This window comes from Musca autumnalis, unplaced genomic scaffold (assembly GCF_047663935.1).
Source record: "Musca autumnalis isolate F117 unplaced genomic scaffold, ASM4766393v1 scaffold_4, whole genome shotgun sequence".
Classification (NCBI taxonomy): domain Eukaryota; kingdom Metazoa; phylum Arthropoda; class Insecta; order Diptera; family Muscidae; genus Musca; species Musca autumnalis.
Genome location: NW_027411977.1, coordinates 156549371 through 156569937, shown reverse-complemented (window position 1 = coordinate 156569937; position 20567 = coordinate 156549371). Strand labels below are relative to the sequence as shown.

General features: G+C 39.6%; 1 protein-coding gene across 4 annotated transcripts in view; it reads right to left on the bottom strand.

Moving 5' to 3' along the window:
- SH3PX1 (sorting nexin 33-like protein SH3PX1) overlaps positions 1 to 20567 on the bottom strand; it is a 161482-nt gene that overhangs the window by 120060 nt on the left and 20855 nt on the right. For all 4 annotated transcript variants that reach the window (XM_073982297.1, XM_073982298.1, XM_073982295.1 and 1 more), the window contains exon 3: positions 6123 to 6772. In XM_073982297.1, the coding sequence (XP_073838398.1) occupies positions 6123 to 6772 (650 nt within the window). The remainder of the gene's footprint in view (positions 1 to 6122; positions 6773 to 20567) is intronic.

The following is a 20567-nucleotide window of genomic DNA, read 5'->3' as shown; positions in this document are numbered from 1 at the left end:
ATTTCTATTTAACCATGTTTCGTTTAACAGGCAAATATCAACATTGTGTTTTTCAATAAAGTGCAATAAATCTTCAATTTTGTTCCGTATGCCGCGGGCATTCCATGTCATTATATTTAATTTTTGTGTGTTCATGATAAAAATTTGAATGCTAAATTAGTGATGACCTCAAATTGGTCAGCTTTAGACTTACATTTCCTCAAACTCGAAATTAGTTCAAAAGTGATATTTTTCATCTCTTCAAGAGAAAATAAATTATTATTGGAATGGCTACTACTTTGGGGAACATTCCATCCAGAAAAATTGGGTACGTTTTCCTGTCTCAACGAATTTGGAAATTCGTGAGGGAAATTAAGATTTTTCTCGAACTGCGCAGACGGTTTTTTAACGCTGCGAGTTTCATAACGTTTCTTCAATTCAATATATCTCAATCGACTTGGGCAATCTGATGACGAAGATTTATGGTCACCATTACAGTTGGCACATTTCTGGATTGTAGCATTACATTCGGTGGTTAAGTGATTTCCTGCGCAAACAGCGCAGAAGGTTTTGACCCTACAACGCTAATCGTTGTAGGCCAAACATTTGGCAGTTGTAACACTGCGTAATTTTTCCTTTATTGGGTTTTTGGTATTCCCAACGGACTCTAAGTTTATTAATGTCAGAATAATTTTGACGCAACTCTTTTAATGTTACCGATTTCCTTTCGAAATAAACAACATAAATTATATTTTCATAAGGGCGATCATTATTAGACTTTCTAATCACCAACTTGACATCCACGCACTTAAGTCCCATTTCAATGAGATATTTTTTGACTATCTTTGGATCCATTTTATCCATTTGAAGTTAAATTGCCTTGAATGGCTTTTCCTGTTTAGGAAGATACGAGAAGAACTCCATATTAAATTGTTCACTTAATGCCTTGCACATTAACTCCATATCTTCTTTCTTGGTTAAGAAAATTTTAATCCTATTGAAATTTTTCTTACTGAGTAAGTGCTGTTTTACATTTAAGCGATTTGTCTTACGATTTTTTGTCTCCTCTTTGCTCATCTTCGTAAATTTCACACACAGGGTTGCATTTTTTTGTAAAATGGTACCAAGTGTACATTTTGTTAAAAATACTTAATGTAAAAAGAAGGTATTTTATAAAAATATGTTATACAAATTTTAAAATGCTTATAACAAATAATCATTTTATGCTTTAAATGATTTTTTATGCACAAAATTCATTGCAAAACTAAATTTTGTTTCAATTTCTCTTACTATGTTTTGCAACTCTGCCTAACAAGAATAACCACCACAAAGAGGAGACAAAAAATCGTAAGACAAATCGCTTAAATGTAAAACAGCACTAAGAAGTAACATTCAGAATTCTACACATTTCATGGACTTGTTCCACTTTGCATTTTAATATTGTTATTGGAGGAATTTTATCTTTGATTGGATTATCGATAACTGTATCATCATTTATGTTATCGTCATCATCTGGATCCACCACTTGGAGAGGGAGAAAGTAGTTTTGATTTCCTCTCTGAGGAGAATCATTAGTTTTTTGTTTTTTTGTCATGTTATAATGCCTTGTCGGGGCAGCAACTGCATTGTCGCACGTTCTCTTAATTTTGCTTGTTTTTATTTTTTGCCTCTCGTCTTCTCAATTGTAAGAAGAACAAGCAGGAGTAGCTGTAATTATTGTTTTTGTTTGTAACTGAGTTTACTAAGAAGAAAAACACGTCTGCACAATTCAATGTAAACTATACGACTGATGAGAAATTCAGTTATAGTTTTTTTTTTGTAGGGTTTTTCAGACTTAAACCACTACAACTCAGCCATTTGTTAACCGATTTAAAAAATAATAACTTGTTCAAGAGATATTGTTCACCCCCTTAAAAGGAAGAAGGATCAATAGAATTCCGTTGTGAGAAAAAGAAGATATGTCCGTTTAAATTTGAAAATGTAAGAAACCCAGATTTTCACTACTTTTACCGTTATAAAAAAATAAAACGAAGTGATACAAACGAAATAAAGGCATTGTCGTTGTCCATGGATCCCAACATGATATAATTTTGTATCATAACGCTGGAATATTTTTCTGGTCAACTTTTGTAGCACAGTGCCATTTATCGACATTTTTCAAAACTTTTGCAACTTCTCAAGGCCAAAACCGCCTGTAGGAGCGTCCCAATGCTTTTGCGATGTATTAGAGAGTTCTTAACTACTATCTTGGCTACAATTGTTGTCCTTGTGTTCGATCGAAAATGTCAATGGTTTGGCTGTTATATGCCAAAATATAACAAACAAAACAAAACAAAACAAAACCTTAAAATATGTAGACAATTTTTGCTACCTCGGGGTTACTATGTCATCAGAAAATGGTGTAGAAGAGGATGTTGACAATAGACTTAAGAAAGCTAGATCCGCATTCGGAAGACTCAGCAAAACTTGGCGATCAAACCAAATATCGTATAAAACAAAACTGCGTTTGTTTAATGCGTGTGTGAAATCCACATTGCTTTACGGAAGCGAAACTTGGGCCGTAACAAACGCCATAACACAAAAACTCCAGGTATTCGTCAACAAATGCCTCCGGATAATAAGCAAAATATTTTGGCCCAACAAAATCTCAAACCCCGCACTATACCAGATGAGAACCAATCGCCCGGCAGATTGCAAGGAGAAAATGGAAATGGATAGGGCATACGTTGCGAAAACCGCACAATAGCATTTCCAGGATGGCTTTGGAATGGAACCCACAAGGAAGCAGACGCCCTGGCCGCCCAAAAACTACATGGCGCAGAACCATACTCAATGAGCTGAAGAAAGCAAACACAACTTTAGATGATATCAAAATATTGTGTAACGATAGAATAAGTTGGAACAATCTTGTAGAATCCCTATGTTCCCAAGGGGAATAATAAAGGAAAAAAAAATGCCAAAATATCCAAAAAACGTGGGTAAAAAAAGTCAAAATCGGGAGGCTCGATTTTCACGATAGACCTATGGTCTAGTAGACTTTTTTTGCTCAGTTCAATCCCAGGAATAAGAAACGAGAAGGGCCCATTAAGGTTTTCAAATCGCCCCGGCCTACTGTTGATGTTATAATTTATTGCAAATCAAGTTGCCTTTGCTTTAGTGTGCAATAAATTACCACAATTAAAATAATTGTCATGTGATTTATAAATATTTATTTTTTATTATTTTTTTTTCCTTCCACACAAATCGCCCCGGCCTAATCAATAGTCATACTTGGTCAAAATAAAATAATTCTTCTACTTTAAATTTGAAACATAAAATAAAAAAAAAAACTTGTACAATATTTCTCACAGTCTACAGAGGCAAAATTAAAACATTGAAATTTGTGTATTTCAAAACCAACACAATAACTAAATGTATTTGTATGTGTGTGAGCAGGCCTAGTTTAAACGATTGATAAATTTTTGTATCAAATATTCAAAAATATTTGGATTTAGAAACTATTATTCTTCAGTTTTTTAACCCAGTACTTTAAAACAATTTGATCCATACGCCACATTTTTCGTAACTTGGCAAAAATGGGCAAATTTTTGTTCCAAACGCCATCATTTTTGGTGCAGAACAATTCGTTTTTGTCTCTTTTGTTCCATACGCCAAACGACATGGATATGGAACTAAAAAGTTCAAAGTTGTTTTGTTCCATACGCCAGGGTCACAAAGCGGGTTTGGAACATACTGGCATCTGAATATCTCAGAAAATATAAGAGATAGAGAAAAACCGACCAAAAAATCGGAAAGAGCATGGTTCAAAACCTTGTAAGGTACCTTTATCTCAAAATGTCAAAAATTGCGTATGGAACACTTAAGCATGACACCGACGATATGGGAACCACGCGAAAACTTAGACCTAGGACTACAAAATTTTTGTCACACCTTCCCATGTAAGTGCCACCACTGCGCCGCACTGGGCCTCAATATTTCCATGGGCCCTATATATACATAGCTAATATTAAAATCGGAGCCGATTTTCACAAATTTTTATAGAATTAGTTGTTTAGCCACAACAAAGAACTGGTAAAATTGTTTCATCGATGTTGTTGTTGTAACATTGTTTATTATTATGTTTGTATGTCCGTTCTTCGGTTCAATCAGGATCTGGGTCTATCTCCAGTTCCAGGAAAGTGGCTGCTTCGATGGGATGTAGCCACAGATCCACTGGAGTTAGACGAGTAGGATTGGCTGGGCAGTTGAAAAGGTGTTTTGTGTCGTGCGGGCCCATGCCGCATTCTGGGCAGATGTCTTGCACGGCGCGGTCGATTTCCGCCCGATAAGAATTTAGGCGACTGCAATATGGGGAATGTATTTCATCGATTGGACAATAAATGTGGTCTGTAGAGCGATTTCGCGAAAATTTTCCTTTGTTCCCATAAAAATTACTATGGAAACTTCGAGGCCCCAGTGGCACGTGTTAACATATACCGATCTAACAAAACTAAACACTTTAGGGGAGAGCCGCCTCCAAAAATCCGACATCGATTTTGTCCTTTTGCGTTAAAACCACCTTAATGCATACTAACGTTTGTACTTATTATTTTGGCTATATGTGAATGTGTCTACGTTTCTGTTGTCCATGATATGATATCTCATTCTTAATGCTGGGTCTGAACGTTTTTTATTTTCAAAATTTTTCAATTTTTAAAAATGTTTTGCCTATTTTTCGTAATTTTAGTTTTGGGAATCAATATGACTTTCAATTGGACGTCTAAATACAAAATTTATTTCCAATTAAACGCCCATACCTAGTATTCAACGCGACGTACTAAAATAATTCACCATCCGGCGCTTATGGGACGTCAGTATTACCCAAATGTCTCAAAACGCCTAGATCTAAAATTTGCAATGATGATGTTAGCTGATAGGGTTGTTAAGCAATCAAACGTGTGTGTGTCTCTGAGAGTGGCATTGCTCATTTCGCATAGCAAACGTTTGTAAAAAATTCTTTTTGATTCGGTGGTGAATAAAACAACTCGGCAAAGCATAGCCGAAGTACATTTCAGTAATCGTACGGTTTTCGTATTTTTGCATTGAAAAGTTTGTGGTTTTGTTTTGTTGTGAGAGCGAAACTATTCAGAAAAAATGAAAAGTTTGTGACTTTGTGTGATTGGTACGGGAATAGTTTTGTTTGTTTCCGTTCATTGATTTTCATGATTTGTTTGGCTTTTGCTTTCAAAATACAAAACAAACAAAAACAAAACATTGTTCTGTTCCAATACTGCAAGAATCTACAATTTTTTGCTATTTTTTTGATATCATAAAGGAACAATTTTTATCGTAGTAAAAAATAGTAGCTTCTTGCAATTTCTGGAACAGACGTCATAGCTTTGTTCCTTTACTTTTTTAATAGTAAAAGTAGCAAAAGAGAGAAGTTCTCTCTACTCTCAAAAAACTGTGAAAATTGCGCTCACTTAACAAGTTTTGCACAAAAGTAAAGAAACGGAAAAATAGTAGATCTGGCAGCAATGTCAAAAAACAAACATGGCTGCTTAAAAAAAATAACAAACAAAAAAATTCACAGTTTTTTTTTTATTTCACTGGTTTAAATTTTTGTTTTTTTTTTCTTTTTTTTTTCCTTTGACAAAGCGCGTAGTTTTTCTTTTTTCCTTTTGCCTTAATTGTCAAATAAATGTCAAATCAGCAGTTTGACAGACTTTTCAACTTTTTACACAACAAAATTTGTCGAGCAGAAAGTAGTAGAAGAGAAAGCCATTTCGGCTCTCTCTCCTCTCTCACTCTCTTAAAAATTGTTTCCAGTTTTACTACTTGTTGGGGTTAAGGAACGCTTTCCTTTTTCCGAGTTAAAAATGGTAAAACTGGTAAAACTTGAAGAAACTTTAACGTAAAGGAACACAGCTCATATCATACATTTTGTCAGAGCTGAATTTTTTCAACTTTAAATAAAATACACTCGGCGTTTTCCGGTTGTATTCATAGAACATGTGTTCTGCTTTTTTCACAAACACTTTGGGGATACGGACATATTAAGGCATGCCATAGTGATGTAGGTTATAATTTAATACTGCCTGTATTAATCTGAGGTATACTCATATGGTAAAACGATTTTTATATTATAAATAGCTAATAGTTACCTGTATATGTGCAAGCGATCCGAAAATGGAATCCAATCTAATTTTGGTTGTTCTCCGAATTGTTGGCCAATCAAACAAAAAATTTCACCAACTTTAGAAACTGACTCGGCAAGTGACTTGTTTCCTAAAGGGGCACGTCTTTCATCTACAGCCAAAGATTTCGATAAATCTGAAAAGCCATCGCCAATTCTTTGAAATTCTTTCTTTGATTGAGATTGGAACCTTTTTGCCATTTCATTTGATATAGTTAGCAAATTTCGAACAGAAATATCCATTGAATGAATAAACTGTGAACAAGTATCCATTTGAGAATCAACATAAGATTGTAGCAATTGCTTCTCTGGTGGTGATATTGCCCAACAATAAGTTATCCCAACATATGTATCGCGTTCCGCTTTCCTTTTACCCATTTTCCATACTTTTTCATCAGTGCACGTTAAAAAATGATACCATACCTCGCATTTAGAAAGCACCGGATGGCGACATACCCAATCTACAAATTCTTGTAATTGAACACGACGATGTTCGACAAATTGTTCTTCGTATCTTCCTGATATTTGCTTGTCAGGTAAAGGGGGAATGGGTATTAAACAAAATTTATCCACAAGTCGTTCATGCAGCCAATCGAAGTGTTTGTACCGACGTGATACCTGCAACAATTAAACAAAACATGTATTAGTACGATATAAATAAAATTGAATAGGTTTGTCAAATTTCTGCTGACTTCATAAACAAAGTAAACTTGTGTAGACTTGTGGCAACACTGACATTGTCGAAAAAGATACATATGTCATTTTACTACATTTATGAACGCACACAATGCATTGTTTTTGTTCACCTTTTGTAAAATTCGTTATTTTTAATAAATTTAATATCACGGACGGGACGGGTACTAATTTTGAGATTGCTATCACCTTGCAGAAGTCAAATTAACATTGCAGTTAAGGCGGACTTCCATATCGTCAGTTGCTTTACAAATGAATGAAAATCTGCGAAGTATCATGTTTTTTGACGCCACTGTACTTAACAACTGCCAAGCTACGTGTTTCAAAACGTCGAAAATACTCAGGTAAAAAGCAAAAGCATGTTCGAGGAATAATGTATGAGTGTGCAACTGAAATATTTTTACGAAGATTGAACAACACATAGCAACTGACGATACGGAAGTCAGTCTAATTCTTTGATTTGATGTATTTTGGACGACGTAGAATGTTTGCTGTTTTATCAGGTGTAATTTTTAAATTTTGCATTATGCATTCAATATAATATTTCTCGTCCTCATATATTTAAAAATCGTGATCAGGAACAAAGTTATACATTTTTTGTGGTTTTATCCAATACCGAATATTTAAATTTTAATGTTGAATTATTAATTCGGCAATATTTAAGAAAAACAATCGCTATACCATTTGAGGTAGCTGAGACAATCATTTTTGATCTTATGCGAATGTTATGTGGATTGTATTCCCAGAGTCGTGGGGGTGGTGACTTTAGAAATTCGATGAGGAAGATAGAATCGAGAATTGTATATAATCGAAAGAAGTGTAATTTCATTACATTTATCATTTATTTACCCAGCAAAATTTTATGGAAGTGGTTCCATGAGATGCCATGATTTCACTGGATCTTTTGCATTGGTTCAAATGAAGTCGTGAAAGATCCGATCTTTTCATCAGCATTTGAACCCATTCGAAGGAAGTCGTGAAAGATCCGATCTTTTCCTTAGCATTTGAACCCATTCCATCGATCCAATAGAGATGAATTTTGTGTTTTTATTATTTATTTTATTATTTTTTATTATATTTTCGATTGTTTGAGTGGAGTATTCCCCCATTGGCTCAACTTCATTTATTACCCTCTATTACTATTATTATTATTATATTTTTATTTTTACACATGTATATATTATTTTATTTATGTAAATATGTAAGTTTAAAGCAATGTAACATTTATTATGCTAGGAAGTCCCAATCATTGAGCTAAAAGTAGAGTCGGACTGCACTCGTTCCCAGCAAAATGTTCGATGCCAAAGATGCTATTCAAGAATGGGTGCAAGTGAAATGGAATGTCATTTTTTTCAGCATCCTCACTCATTATTTTTACAAGAGCGTGACCCCAAAAGATGCAATTCATTTTCAGATCCCAAGCATGTCATCTTTACTAACTCGATGGAATGACATCTTCAACAATTCTTTGGCATGGCATCTATACCAATCCTTTGGCATGCCATCTTAACCAATTCCCAAGAATAGCATTTTCACTAATCTTTGGCATGTCATTTTCACCAACCCTTTGGCATGTAATTTTCACGTCTTGTTCGGAAAATGGAAAATGATTAATTCAAAGGAATTAATGAAACAACTATAATTTATTTATCATCATAAAGTTTACATCTATAATTGCAGTTTGTTCTCGTTGTTGTGACAGTAGTTAATATGTTTGTATTCTCATTTTTCTGTTTAATCTGACTCTGGGTCTATAAGTCGTAAGAAAGTGGCTATTTCCCTATTTATAAGGTTTGTAACCACAAAGCTGCAAACTTAAGTTTCTTAGCAGGATTGGTAGGGCAATTGAAAAGGAGCAGTGTGTCGTGGGGGCCTGTGCTGTATGCTGGGCAGATGTTTTCCACGGTGTTATCAGTACTTGCCCTATAGGAATTTTGACGGCTGCACCATCCCGAGCGTATTGACCCAAAACTACTCTGGTTTGTCCTGACAGCTGGCGCTTCTCAGCTGCGATAGATGGTGGATGTTCTCCAAGGACCGCATTCACACGATAACTGTTTACTGCATCTGCGACTGCATTCGTGTGAATGCTACTTAAATCTGGTTGAAAGGCTTGTTGATCTAGAGGTTCTCTCTTGTAACGTTAGACTTCTCTTTCTAGATTATGAAGACCCCCTGGCTGCCTGGGTCTGTGGTCTTAATTCTGCTATCATCGACCATGACATTTAACTCTATTGTTCCCAACACTGCCGCCCAGGTAGTGAACAGAGTGGCCGTAGATTTATTGGCTGGTATTTGCATATTCCTCGCGTGGAAAAAATGGTAAGATCAGACAAAAAGGAGCTCAGTCTTTCACAAATGTCGTCAGGGCAGGCACCTGACGCCAACATAGTACAATCATTCGCATACGTTACGATCTCAATGCCGTCTGCAGCGTTTGGAATTCAGAAGAGGTTTTCTTCACTCTACGGGTCTTGGACTTCTTGATCCTACATTCTACGTACTACTGGCATCCACACTTAAAATCAGCAATCAGCACGGCCTTACTTGTTGACTACGCATAAAGCAAAAACAACATTTTGTTGTGATCTCTGCTTACTGCAAACAACACTACTTATGCTTGTCTTCTTTGCGATGCAAAGACAGCATAAAAACAGTAGTGGGTATATGATTTTGATTATTCTGACTCAATTGTGCGGTCAACAGATTTAGGAGGATACAGAAAATTTCTCGTTCTGTTTAATTTTCTGGTCACTCTTATTGACCTGTTTATCGACACAGAGTCAGCGGTTAAAAGAACTGATGAGGAAGTTTGTCTGCTTCCGAAACTATAGTCTTCTCTGCCTCCGCTCGTACCCAGCAAAATTTTATGGAAGTGGTTCCATGAGATGCCATGATTTCACTGGATCTTTTGCATTGATTCAAATGAAGTCGTGAAAGATTCGATCTTTTCATCAGCATTTGAACCCATTCGAAGGAAGTCGTGAAAGATCCGATCGTTTCATCAGAATTTGAACCAATTCAAAGGAAGTCGTGATAGATCCGATCTTTTCCATAGCATTTGAACCCATTCCATCGAACCAATAGAGATGAATTTTGGGTTTTTATTTTTACACATGTATATATTCTTTTATTTATCTAAATATGTACGTTTAAAGCAATGCAAGATTTATTATGCTAGGAAGTCCCAATCATTGAGCTAAAAGTAGAGTCGGACTGCACCCTTTGGTATTAGTCATGTTCCTTTACGTGCCTGAGGTTACCAGTTTTTACCCGCAAAGTGTTTCCTTACTTTTAAAAGCATACAATTTATATGAGAGCAGTTCACCACTTTTACCATTTTTGCAACAATTACCATTTTTAAAAGTAAAGGAACAGACCAATTATAAAAGTTTCCTTGTCTGCTCTAGAGAACCCCGTTCAACAAGTCGATTTGTAGATCCCTACAAAACAACAAACATTTCCAAAACGTTGTAAAATAAAATTCACGAAATAGTAATCTGCAGTTGGAGTCAATATCGAAATCTGCACTGCACTGATGGGAAGTAAAATCCTTTTTTAGGATGAATCAAAACCTGTTGCGGATGAAGTAAACTCTGTTGCGTGCAGCGGCGGTGTTTAGACTGCAACAGCTGGGACGGCCGGAAGTCAAGTTTCTCACTTAAATTTACAACCTGTCGCTTGCCAAACACATCGTTCCCGAAGTCTGGAAAATAGGCCAGCTAATGAAGCCCGAAAAGGATGCAAGCAAAGGTGAATCTTACAGGCCGATTTTGTCGCCCGTAGCAAGGACCCTTGTGGCTTTAGTTCTTCCAGCATCAGAAATAACTTTCCAGTTGCCGATCAATAGCATAGGATCCGTAAGCAGCACAACAACTGCGCTGAAGGACATCTCCATATTAGCCGAGGACTCACTCAGAACAAGCCGTGCGATAGAACAGTGATAGTGACACTTGATTTAGCAAAGCCCTTTGATATTGTCAAGCACCCTCGTTGTTTGATGTCATCGAGCAGACTACACACCGTCCAAGTTTGAAACGTTGGATAATAAATTTTAAGTGTGGATGCCAGTAGTACGTAGAATTTAGGATCAAGAAGTCCAAGACCCGTAGAGTGAAGAAAACCTCTTCTGAATTCCAAACGCTGCAGACGGCATTGAGATCGTAACGTATGCGAATGATTGTACTATGTTGGCGTCAGGTGCCTGCCCTGACGACATTTGTGAAAGACTGAGCTCCTTTTTGTCTGATCTTACCATTTTTTCCACGCGAGGAATATGCAAATACCAGCCAATAAATCTACGGCCACTCTGTTCACTACCTGGGCGGCCGAGTTGGGAACAATAGAGTTGAATGTCATGGTCGATGATAGCAGAATTTAGACCACAGACCCAGGCAGCCAGGGGGTCTTCATAATCTAGAAAAAGAAGTCTAACGTTGCAAGAGAGAACCTCTAGATCAGCAAGCCTTTCAACCAGGTTTAAGTAGCATTCACACGAATGCAGTCGCAGATGCAGTAAACAGTTGTCGTGTGAATGCGGTCCTTGGAGAACATCCACCATCTATCGCAGCTGAGAAGCGCCAACTGTCAGGACAAACCAGAGTAGTTTTGGGTCAATACACTCGGGATGGTGCAGCCGTCAAAATTCCTATAGGGCAAGTACTGATGACACCGTGGAAAACATCTGCCCAGCATATAGCACAGGCCCCCACGACACACTGCTCCTTTTCAATTGCCCTACCAGTCCTGCTAAGAAACTTAAGTTTGCAGCTTTGTGGTTACAAACCATATAAATAGCGAAATTGCCACATTCTTACGACTGATAGACCCAGAGTCAGATTAAGCAGAAAAATGAGAATACATACATATTAACTACTGTTACAACAACGAGAACAAACTGCAATTATAGATGTAAACTTTATGATGATAAATAAATTATAGGTATTCATTAATTCCTTTGAATTAATAAAATAAAAAAATGAAAATCATTTTTTAATACAGCATTTTCCATTTTCCAAACAAGACGTGAAAATTACATGCCAAAGGGTTGGTGAAAATGACATGCCACTTGCACCCATTCTTGAATAGCATCTTTGGCATCGAACATTTTGCTGGGTAGTAATCAATTTCATTACCCACTGTTAAACATTTTGTTTCTTCAAATTTTGAAGCAACAAAATATGGACTTTAGCTGAAATAAATACACAACAAGTATTATTTTGCAGTCCAACAATACAAAGCCAACAGCAAATTCACGAAATAGTAATCTGCAGTTGCAAATATGTTGAATTCAATAACCCAGCAAAATGTTCGATGCCAAAGATGCTATTCAAGAATGGGTGCAAGTGAAATGGAATGTCATTTTTTCAGCATCTTCACTCATTCTTTTTACAAGAGCGTGACCCCCAAAAGATGCAATTCATTTTCAGATCCTAAGCATGTAATCTTTACTAACTCGATGGAATGGCATCTTCAACAATTCTTTGGCATGGCATCTATACCAATCCTTTGGCATGCCATCTTAACCAATTCCCAAGAATAGCATTTTCACTAATCTTTAAAATGTCATTTTCACCAACCCTTTGGCATGTAATTTTCACGTCTTGTTCGGAAAATGGAAAATGCTGTATTGAAAAATGATTTTCATTTTTTTTATTTTATTAATTCAAAGGAATTAATGAAATACCTATAATTTATTTATCATCATAAAGTTTACATCTATAATTGCAGTTTGTTCTCGTTGTTGTAGCAGTAGTTAATATGTTTGTATTCTCATTTTTCTGCTTAATCTGACTCTGGGTCTATCACTCGTAAGAATGTGGCTATTTCGCTATTTATATGGTTTGTAACCACAAAGCAGCAAACTTAAGTTTCTTAGCAGGATTGGTAAATTGAAAAGGAGCAGTGTGTCGTGGGGGCATATGCTGTATGCTGGGCAGATGTTTTCCACGGTGACATCAGTACTTGCCCTATAGGAATTATGACGGCTGCACCATCCCGAGCGTATTGACCCAAAACTACTCTGGTTCGTCCTGACAGCTGGCGCTTCTCAGCTGCGATAGATGGTGGATGTTCTCCAAGGACCGCATTCACACGATAACTGTTTACTGCATCTGCGACTGCATTCGTGTGAATGCTACTTAAACCTGGTTGAAAGGCTTGTTGATCTAGAGGTTCTCTCTTGTAACGTTAGACTTCTCTTTCTAGATTATGAGCACGGCTGCTCTGAGTGAGTCCTCTACGGGCGACAAAAGCGAAATCGGTTTGTACGATTCACCTTTGCTTGCATACTTTTCGGTCTTCAGTAGCTGGCCTATTTTCCAGACTTCGGGAACGATGTGTTTGGCAAGCGACAGGTTGTAAATTTAAGTGAGAAATTTGACTTCCGGCCGTCCCAGCTGTTGCAGTCTAAACACCGACGCTGCACGCAACAGAGTTTACTTCCTCCGCAACAGGTTTTGATTCATCTTACAAAAGGATTTTACTTCCCATCAGTGCAGTGCAGATTTCGACATTGACTCCAACTGCAGATTACTATTTCGTGAATTTGCTGTTGGCTTTGTATTGTTGGACTGCAAAATAATACTTGTTGTGTATTTATTTCAGCTAAAGTCCATATTTTGTTGCTTCAAAATTTGAAGAAACAAAATGTTTAACAGTGGGTAATGAAATTGATTACTACGAGCGGAGGCAGAGAAGACTATAGTTTCGGAAGCAGCCAAACTTCCTCATCAGTTCTTTTAACCGCTGACTCTGTGTCGATAAACAGGTCAATAAGAGTGACCAGAAAATTAAACAGAACGAGAAATTTTCTGTATCCTCCTAAATCTGTTGACCGCACAATTGAGTCAGAATAATCAAAATCATATACCCAGTACTGTTTTTATGCTGTCTTTGCATCGCAAAGAAGACAAGCATAAGTAGTGTTGTTTGCAGTAAGCAGAGATCACAACAAAATGTTGTTTTTGCTTTATGCGTAGTCAACAAGTAAGGCCGTGCTGATTGCCTGTTATTGTTGTTGGCTTTGTATTGTTGGACTGCAAAATAATACTTGTTGTGTATTTATTTCAGCTAAAGTCCATATTTTGTTGCTTCAAAATTTGAAGAAACAAAATGTTTAACAGTGGGTAATGAAATTGATTACTACCAGCGGTGGCAGAGAAGACTATAGTTTCGGAAGCAGCCAAACTTCCTCATCAGTTCTTTTAACCGCTGACTCTGTGTCGATAAACAGGTCAATAAGAGTGACCAGAAAATTAAACAGAACGAGAAATTTTCTGTATCCTCCTAAATCTGTTGACCGCACAATTGAGTCAGAATAATCAAAATCATATACCCAGTACTGTTTTTATGCTGTCTTTGCATCGCAAAGAAGACAAGCATAAGTAGTGTTGTTTGCAGTAAGCAGAGATCACAACAAAATGTTGTTTTTGCTTTATGCGTAGTCAACAAGTAAGGCCGTGCTGATTGCCTGTTATTGTTGTTGGCTTTGTATTGTTGGACTGCAAAATAATACTTGTTGTGTATTTATTTCAGCTAAAGTCCATATTTTGTTGCTTCAAAATTTGAAGAAACAAAATGTTTAACAGTGGGTAATGAAATTGATTACTACGAGCGGAGGCAGAGAAGACTATAGTTTCGGAAGCAGCCAAACTTCCTCATCAGTTCTCTTAACCGCTGACTCTGTGTCGATAAACAGGTCAATAAGAGTGACCAGAAAATTAAACAGAACGAGAAATTTTCTGTATCCTCCTAAATCTGTTGACCGCACAATTGAGTCAGAATAATCAAAATCATATACCCACTACTGTTTTTATGCTTTCTTTGCATCGCAAAGAAGACAAGCATAAGTAGTGTTGTTTGCAGTAAGCAGAGATCACAACAAAATGTTGTTTTTGCTTTATGCGTAGCCAACAAGTAAGGCCGTGCTGATTGCCTGTTATTGTTGTTGGCTTTGTATTGTTGGACTGCAAAATGAATTTTATTTTACAACGTTTTGGAAATGTTTGTTGTTTTGTAGGGATCTACAAATCGACTTGTTGAGCAGGGTTCTCTAGAACAGGCAAGGAAACTTTTAGAATTGGTCTGTTCCTTTACTTTTAAAAATGGTAAAAGTGGTGAACTGCTCTCATATAAATTGTATGCTTTTAAAAGTAGGGAAAAACCTTGCGGGTAAAAACTGGTAACCTCAGGCACGTAAAGGAACACGACTAATACCAACCCAGCAAAATTTTATGGAAGTGGTTCCATGAGATGCCATGATTTCACTGGATCTTTTGCATTGGTTGAAATGAAGTCGTGAAAGATCCGATCTTTTCAACAGCATTTGAACCCATTCGAAGGAAGTCGTGAAAGATCCGATCGTTTCATCAGCATTTGAACCAATTCAAAGGAAGTCGTGATAGATCCGATCTTTTCCTTAGCATTTGAACCCATTCCATCGATCCAATAGAGATGAATTTTGTGTTTTTATTCCCCCGCCAGGGATAACAATCTTGGCGCGATGCGGGAGCTTAAGGTCACAGTTTCCACACTCAACACCCTGGAAGTGTTTAGTTGGGGAACTGTGACCGATCAAAGGTTATCCAAGTAGCGGTCTCCTACTTATTAGAGACCCCCTAACGCCGGGGTGTCAGGCGAAATCGTGCCCATCGGTGTTCTAAGGTTTGCAGTTAGGGTACCAACTGTATTAGAACGGAGCCTCGTTGATACCTGGGCATCTCAACGCAGTAATGGCTTAGTTGTCATGTCCTTGCCATGGTACAGGAGGGCTATGCCATGGTGGACCTTACTTCCCCCACTAAATCTATGACGTATGGAGAGCAAAAATTTAAACAAAAAAACAACCAAAACCAAAACTAATTCGATTGATGACAACAATGCAATGCCTAAGGACAATTCTTCAGATTCAAAATCTAATACCAAGTCTGGGGCAACCCAGCCAACGGTTGACGGGACGGTAGTGTCGGGAGGGGACGGACCTAAGGTACCCACTCTGGGAGCTGTCACTGACAGTTTGGCTGAACAAAGACGGAAACTCCTGGAGATACTGGAGCAGACGTTGGCCCTGCGTCTTAGTCAGAATGGCTATTCTACTGGAGCGGAGGACGGCTCATCGGATGACGAAATGAACACCACAGTCATTCCAGCGACTGTAGTTAACGATGAGTCGGCCGACTGGCTGCTGTTGAGGAAGGAGCTCCGACCAAAATACCGGCCGGAAAAGCTCCCACCACCTCAGATAGCTCTGCTAGTAAGTGGGCCAAAAAGAGGAGGGCGTACCATAGAGCAATGCACTTCCTCAGGAAGTTCATTGACAGGGAACCCTCATCTATAACGCTGAGAGAATGCAAGCTGATCAGGATTAATCTCAAGGTAGTGAGAAAGATCGAAAGATCTCACCCTCACTTACCCAAGGGAAGACCTGATATCAGCAAGCTTTCCCTTATTACGGCAAACGAAGAGGTTAGGTCAATGCCTACATCGACTCCCACAGCCCCCAAGGGCCAAACTGGGAGCGATGTTGACATGATCCGTAAACCATCAAATGATTCGCCTCCTTCGACCTCAAAGCTCTCTTCTAAGGGATGTCCCGTCACACAGACAGGGCAAACCTCAATGGAGAAGGCAGCCAAGCCGAAGGGGACGCATCATAAGAGTTCAAAGTCTGGGAAGTCCGACCGAACACCGGTCTCCGCACCTGCCCAAGCCCAATCCATCTCCACCAAAAAGCGCGGTGAAGAGAGACAGGTCAATGGAGGAGCCACTCCCCAGTGCTAAGAGACCCACTTCAGGTCAACAACCCATTACTCATACCTCCCCAGCCGGTTGCCCTAAGACTGGGAACAGGAAAGATGCCGCAGCCAGTTCAGCCTCACAAGCTAACTTGGGCCACAAGGAATCTTCCAGTTCCCATCTCAAGAACAACAGCAGGGGAAAAAGAACAAGCAGACCGATGGTGCCGGACGAGTTGCGAGCAGCGGTCATCGATAAATCTGACCCTGATCGGATAATCAGAGAGGATCGATGGCTACTTATCGAAACTCGTCTGCGTGACATCGTGTTCGCAGGAGAAGGGGAACCTCCTAAACACACCCAATTTGGCAGTGCCGCTCCATACAGAGGCGTTAGGGTCATCTGTTGTGAAAATAGGGAATCTCTGGATTTCCTCACTTCCACGATAGAGGGTCTTGGCGAACTCTGGGAGGGATGTCAATTGGCAGTCGTTGGTGTCAATGAGGTCCCTTTCAGAAGAGTGTTGTCAGCTTGGGTGCCACCTCCACCTGTGGATCCCGCACGCATACTGACCATACTCGGCAGACAAAACCCCAATCTCCGGACCAGCACATGGAATCTGGTCAGCCACAATCCGGAAAATGGAGGTGTTGCCATCAGGGCGTCAATAGACACTCAGGGGCAAGATTACTTGAGGACTCGAGAGGGCAAACTACACTTTGGTCTAGGATGGATCAGATTCCGCCTAGGACGAAAGTAGTGGAGGAACGGAGGCAGCAGCCGCTTCGCATAATGCAGATTAATCTGCATCACTGCAAAGCGGCTGCTGCTGAACTTCTTCTAGCCCTCAAGAAGTCTGAAGTTGACATCGTCTTAATCCAGGAGCCTTATTTATACAAGAATAAGGTTGCTGGGTTAAACTATAGCAACTACACCACCTTCGCCACATCCAACGGGGACAAGGTAAGAACCTGTGTAGTTGCTAAGAAGAGTCTTAAACTAATATTCCTCTCTAATTTCAACGGAGGTGATATTACGGCTGTAAGGATGGAATGCAGCTCCCATGGAGCCACCATATTCTCGTCCATTTACATGCCATTCGAGAGCCCTGACCCACCGGGTAATGACGTGGAGAAGCTTGTCAAAGAGATGGGTAGCACTTGCCTCATCATCCTAGGATGTGATGCCAATGCTCACCATTTCCACTGGGGCAGCAGAGACACAAATGCCAGAGGTGAGTCCGTATTCGATTTTATCTTAAAATATAATCTCAGAATATGCAACAGGGGAAATGAATACACTTTTCTAAATAGAATCAGGGGGGAGGTTATAGACATAACCCTCACTAATAAAGACGAATCTATTATCAGTGACTGGAGGGTATCGGAAGAATGCTCCTTTTCGGATCATCGGAAAATATTCTTCCAAGTCTCTGTTAATGGCATTCGACAGCCACCATTTAGAAATCCACGGAAAACCGACTGGAACAAATTCAATGAACTAGTAAGCTCCAAGCTGGGAGTATCACGATACCCCCAAACAGCCACAGAGGTTAATAGTGCAGTGAATCATGTGACGGAGGTTTTGGTGGACAGCTATGAGACCGCCTGCCCACTCACTTACCCAGGCAGAAGATGTCAACCGGTCTGGTGGTCGAAAGATCTGGCTAATCTCAGGAAGATTAGCAGAAGGCTCTACAACAAAGCCAACAAAACGAAGTTGTCCACAGATTGGGAGAACTACAAGGTATCTTTCAATAAGTATAACAGCGAAATAAAGAAGGCTAAACGCAGATCATGGGTCTGCTTTAGCGAGTCTATAGAGGGAGTAAAGGATGTAGCCAGGTTTCGTAGAGTACTGTAGAAGGACCCTAAATCCATCGGCAGTATCAAACGGGATGATGGCACATGGACTAACTCCGGTCTAGAAACTCTGGATCTCCTAGCCAAAACCCACTTTCCCAACTGCATGGATGCACCAGATCGCTCAGCCGATCCACCAATGTGCAACCAAGCCACAGGGGAAGTGAGTGTCATCGAGGAGATCATAAGTCACACAAAGATAGCTTGGGCGATAAACACTTTTAAGCCTTTTAAATCACCTGGTCCAGATAGTATCTTCCCTGCTATGCTACAAAATGTATTGGAGGTGTTGATACCACACCTGGATCATATTTATAGGGCCTGTCTACGTCTATCGTTCACACCGGCTCTGTGGAGGGAGGTCACGGTGACATACATCCCCAAAGCGGGGAAGTCAAGTCACACGCTTCCCAAAGACTACAGACCAATCAGCCTATCTTCCTTTCTATTGAAAACGTTAGAAAGATTGATTGACCTAGGAATAAGGTCCAAACTTGAAAACAGTGTTATTAGTCCTGCCCAACACGCCTACATCAAAGGCAGATCGGTGGAGACTGCACTTAATGAAGTCGTTGGTTTAATCGAGAGGAATATGATGGGCTCAAACTATACGTTAGCAACGTTTCTCGATATAGAAGGCGCCTTTAATAACGTCAAACTCGAATCCATCCACAATTCACTCTTGAACTTAGGTGTTTCCACTACACTGATCAATTGGATCGATGGAATGCTTAGCGGCAGGATAATCAATTCAAATATCGGTGAGACCTCCATTCGGAAGTCTGTCACCAGGGGCACACCACAAGGAGGCGTATTATCACCACTGCTGTGGCTCCTGGTGATTAACGAAATACTTAAGGAATTTGACCAACTACGTATAAAGACTGTAGCTTATGCTGCTGACGTGGTCATAATGATCACCGGGAAGTTCCCACAAACGCTATCGGAACTCATGCAAGGAGCTCTGGACAAATTATCAAGATGGGCACACAACAATGGACTTGGGGTGAACCCATCTAAGACAGAGCTGGTTCTATTTACGAACAAGAGAAAAGTCAAACCATTCACCCTACCAACGCTGGATGGAGTGGCCCTAAAGCTCTCCCTAGAGGCCAAGTACCTTGGCATTATCCTGGACCACCAACTAACGTGGAAAAGGAATGTCGAGGAACGTGCCAAGAGAGGACTTATAGCCCTTTATTCTTGCAAGAACTCTATTGGTAAGAGTTGGGGTTTGAAACCACAGGTCATACACTGGATTTTTACGGCCATAGTTCGCCCCATTCTGACTTATGGTTCATTGGTATGGTGGAATGCACTGAATAAGACATCCCTTCTCCGTAAAATTAATGTCGTTCAAAGAGCGGCATCTCTTTTAATTACCGGTGCCATGAAAAGCACTCCACAGGCTGCTCTCAATGTATTACTGGATCTTCATCCGATGAATCTCGTGGTACAGGAGTTGGCAGCAAAGAGTGCTCTCCGACTCAAGGAGTTAAATTCATGGCGTAACTTCGACTACTGACATGCTGCTATCTTACGACAATCTGGACTATCAGTGGGTTTGGAGGTAATCAGTGACTATATATCACCACAATTACACTTCGACGACATTGAAGTTCGGATACCTGACAGAGAAGCCTGGACCCACAACTCCCTACCTCTACCCGGTATAGAGATCTATACCGACGGATCCAAGATGGAAAAGGGAACAGGAGCGGGCGTCTACAGCGATACCCTCAACTTACGGATCTCGTACAAGCTAAGCGAAAATTGTAGCGTCTTCCAAGCCGAAATCTTTGCGGTCACGAAAGCAGCAGAATTGATTAAAAACATGGAAGGGGATATAGCCGGACCGGTGACTATCTATGTGGATAGCCAAGCGGCCCTAAAATCACTTAGATCCCATTCAGTCAAATCTGCTGCGGTCTTGCACTGCAGGAAGGCTTTGGAGGCCCTACGATCAATCGTTACCTTGTGCTGGGTCCCGGGGCATTGCGACATCGAGGGAAATGAAAAGGCGGATGAACAGGCACGTCGCGGATCTGAGTCAAACGACATCGAAATCGATAACTCAATCAGGCCACCCCTGTGTCACTTCATGCGGCTCCTAGAACAAACAT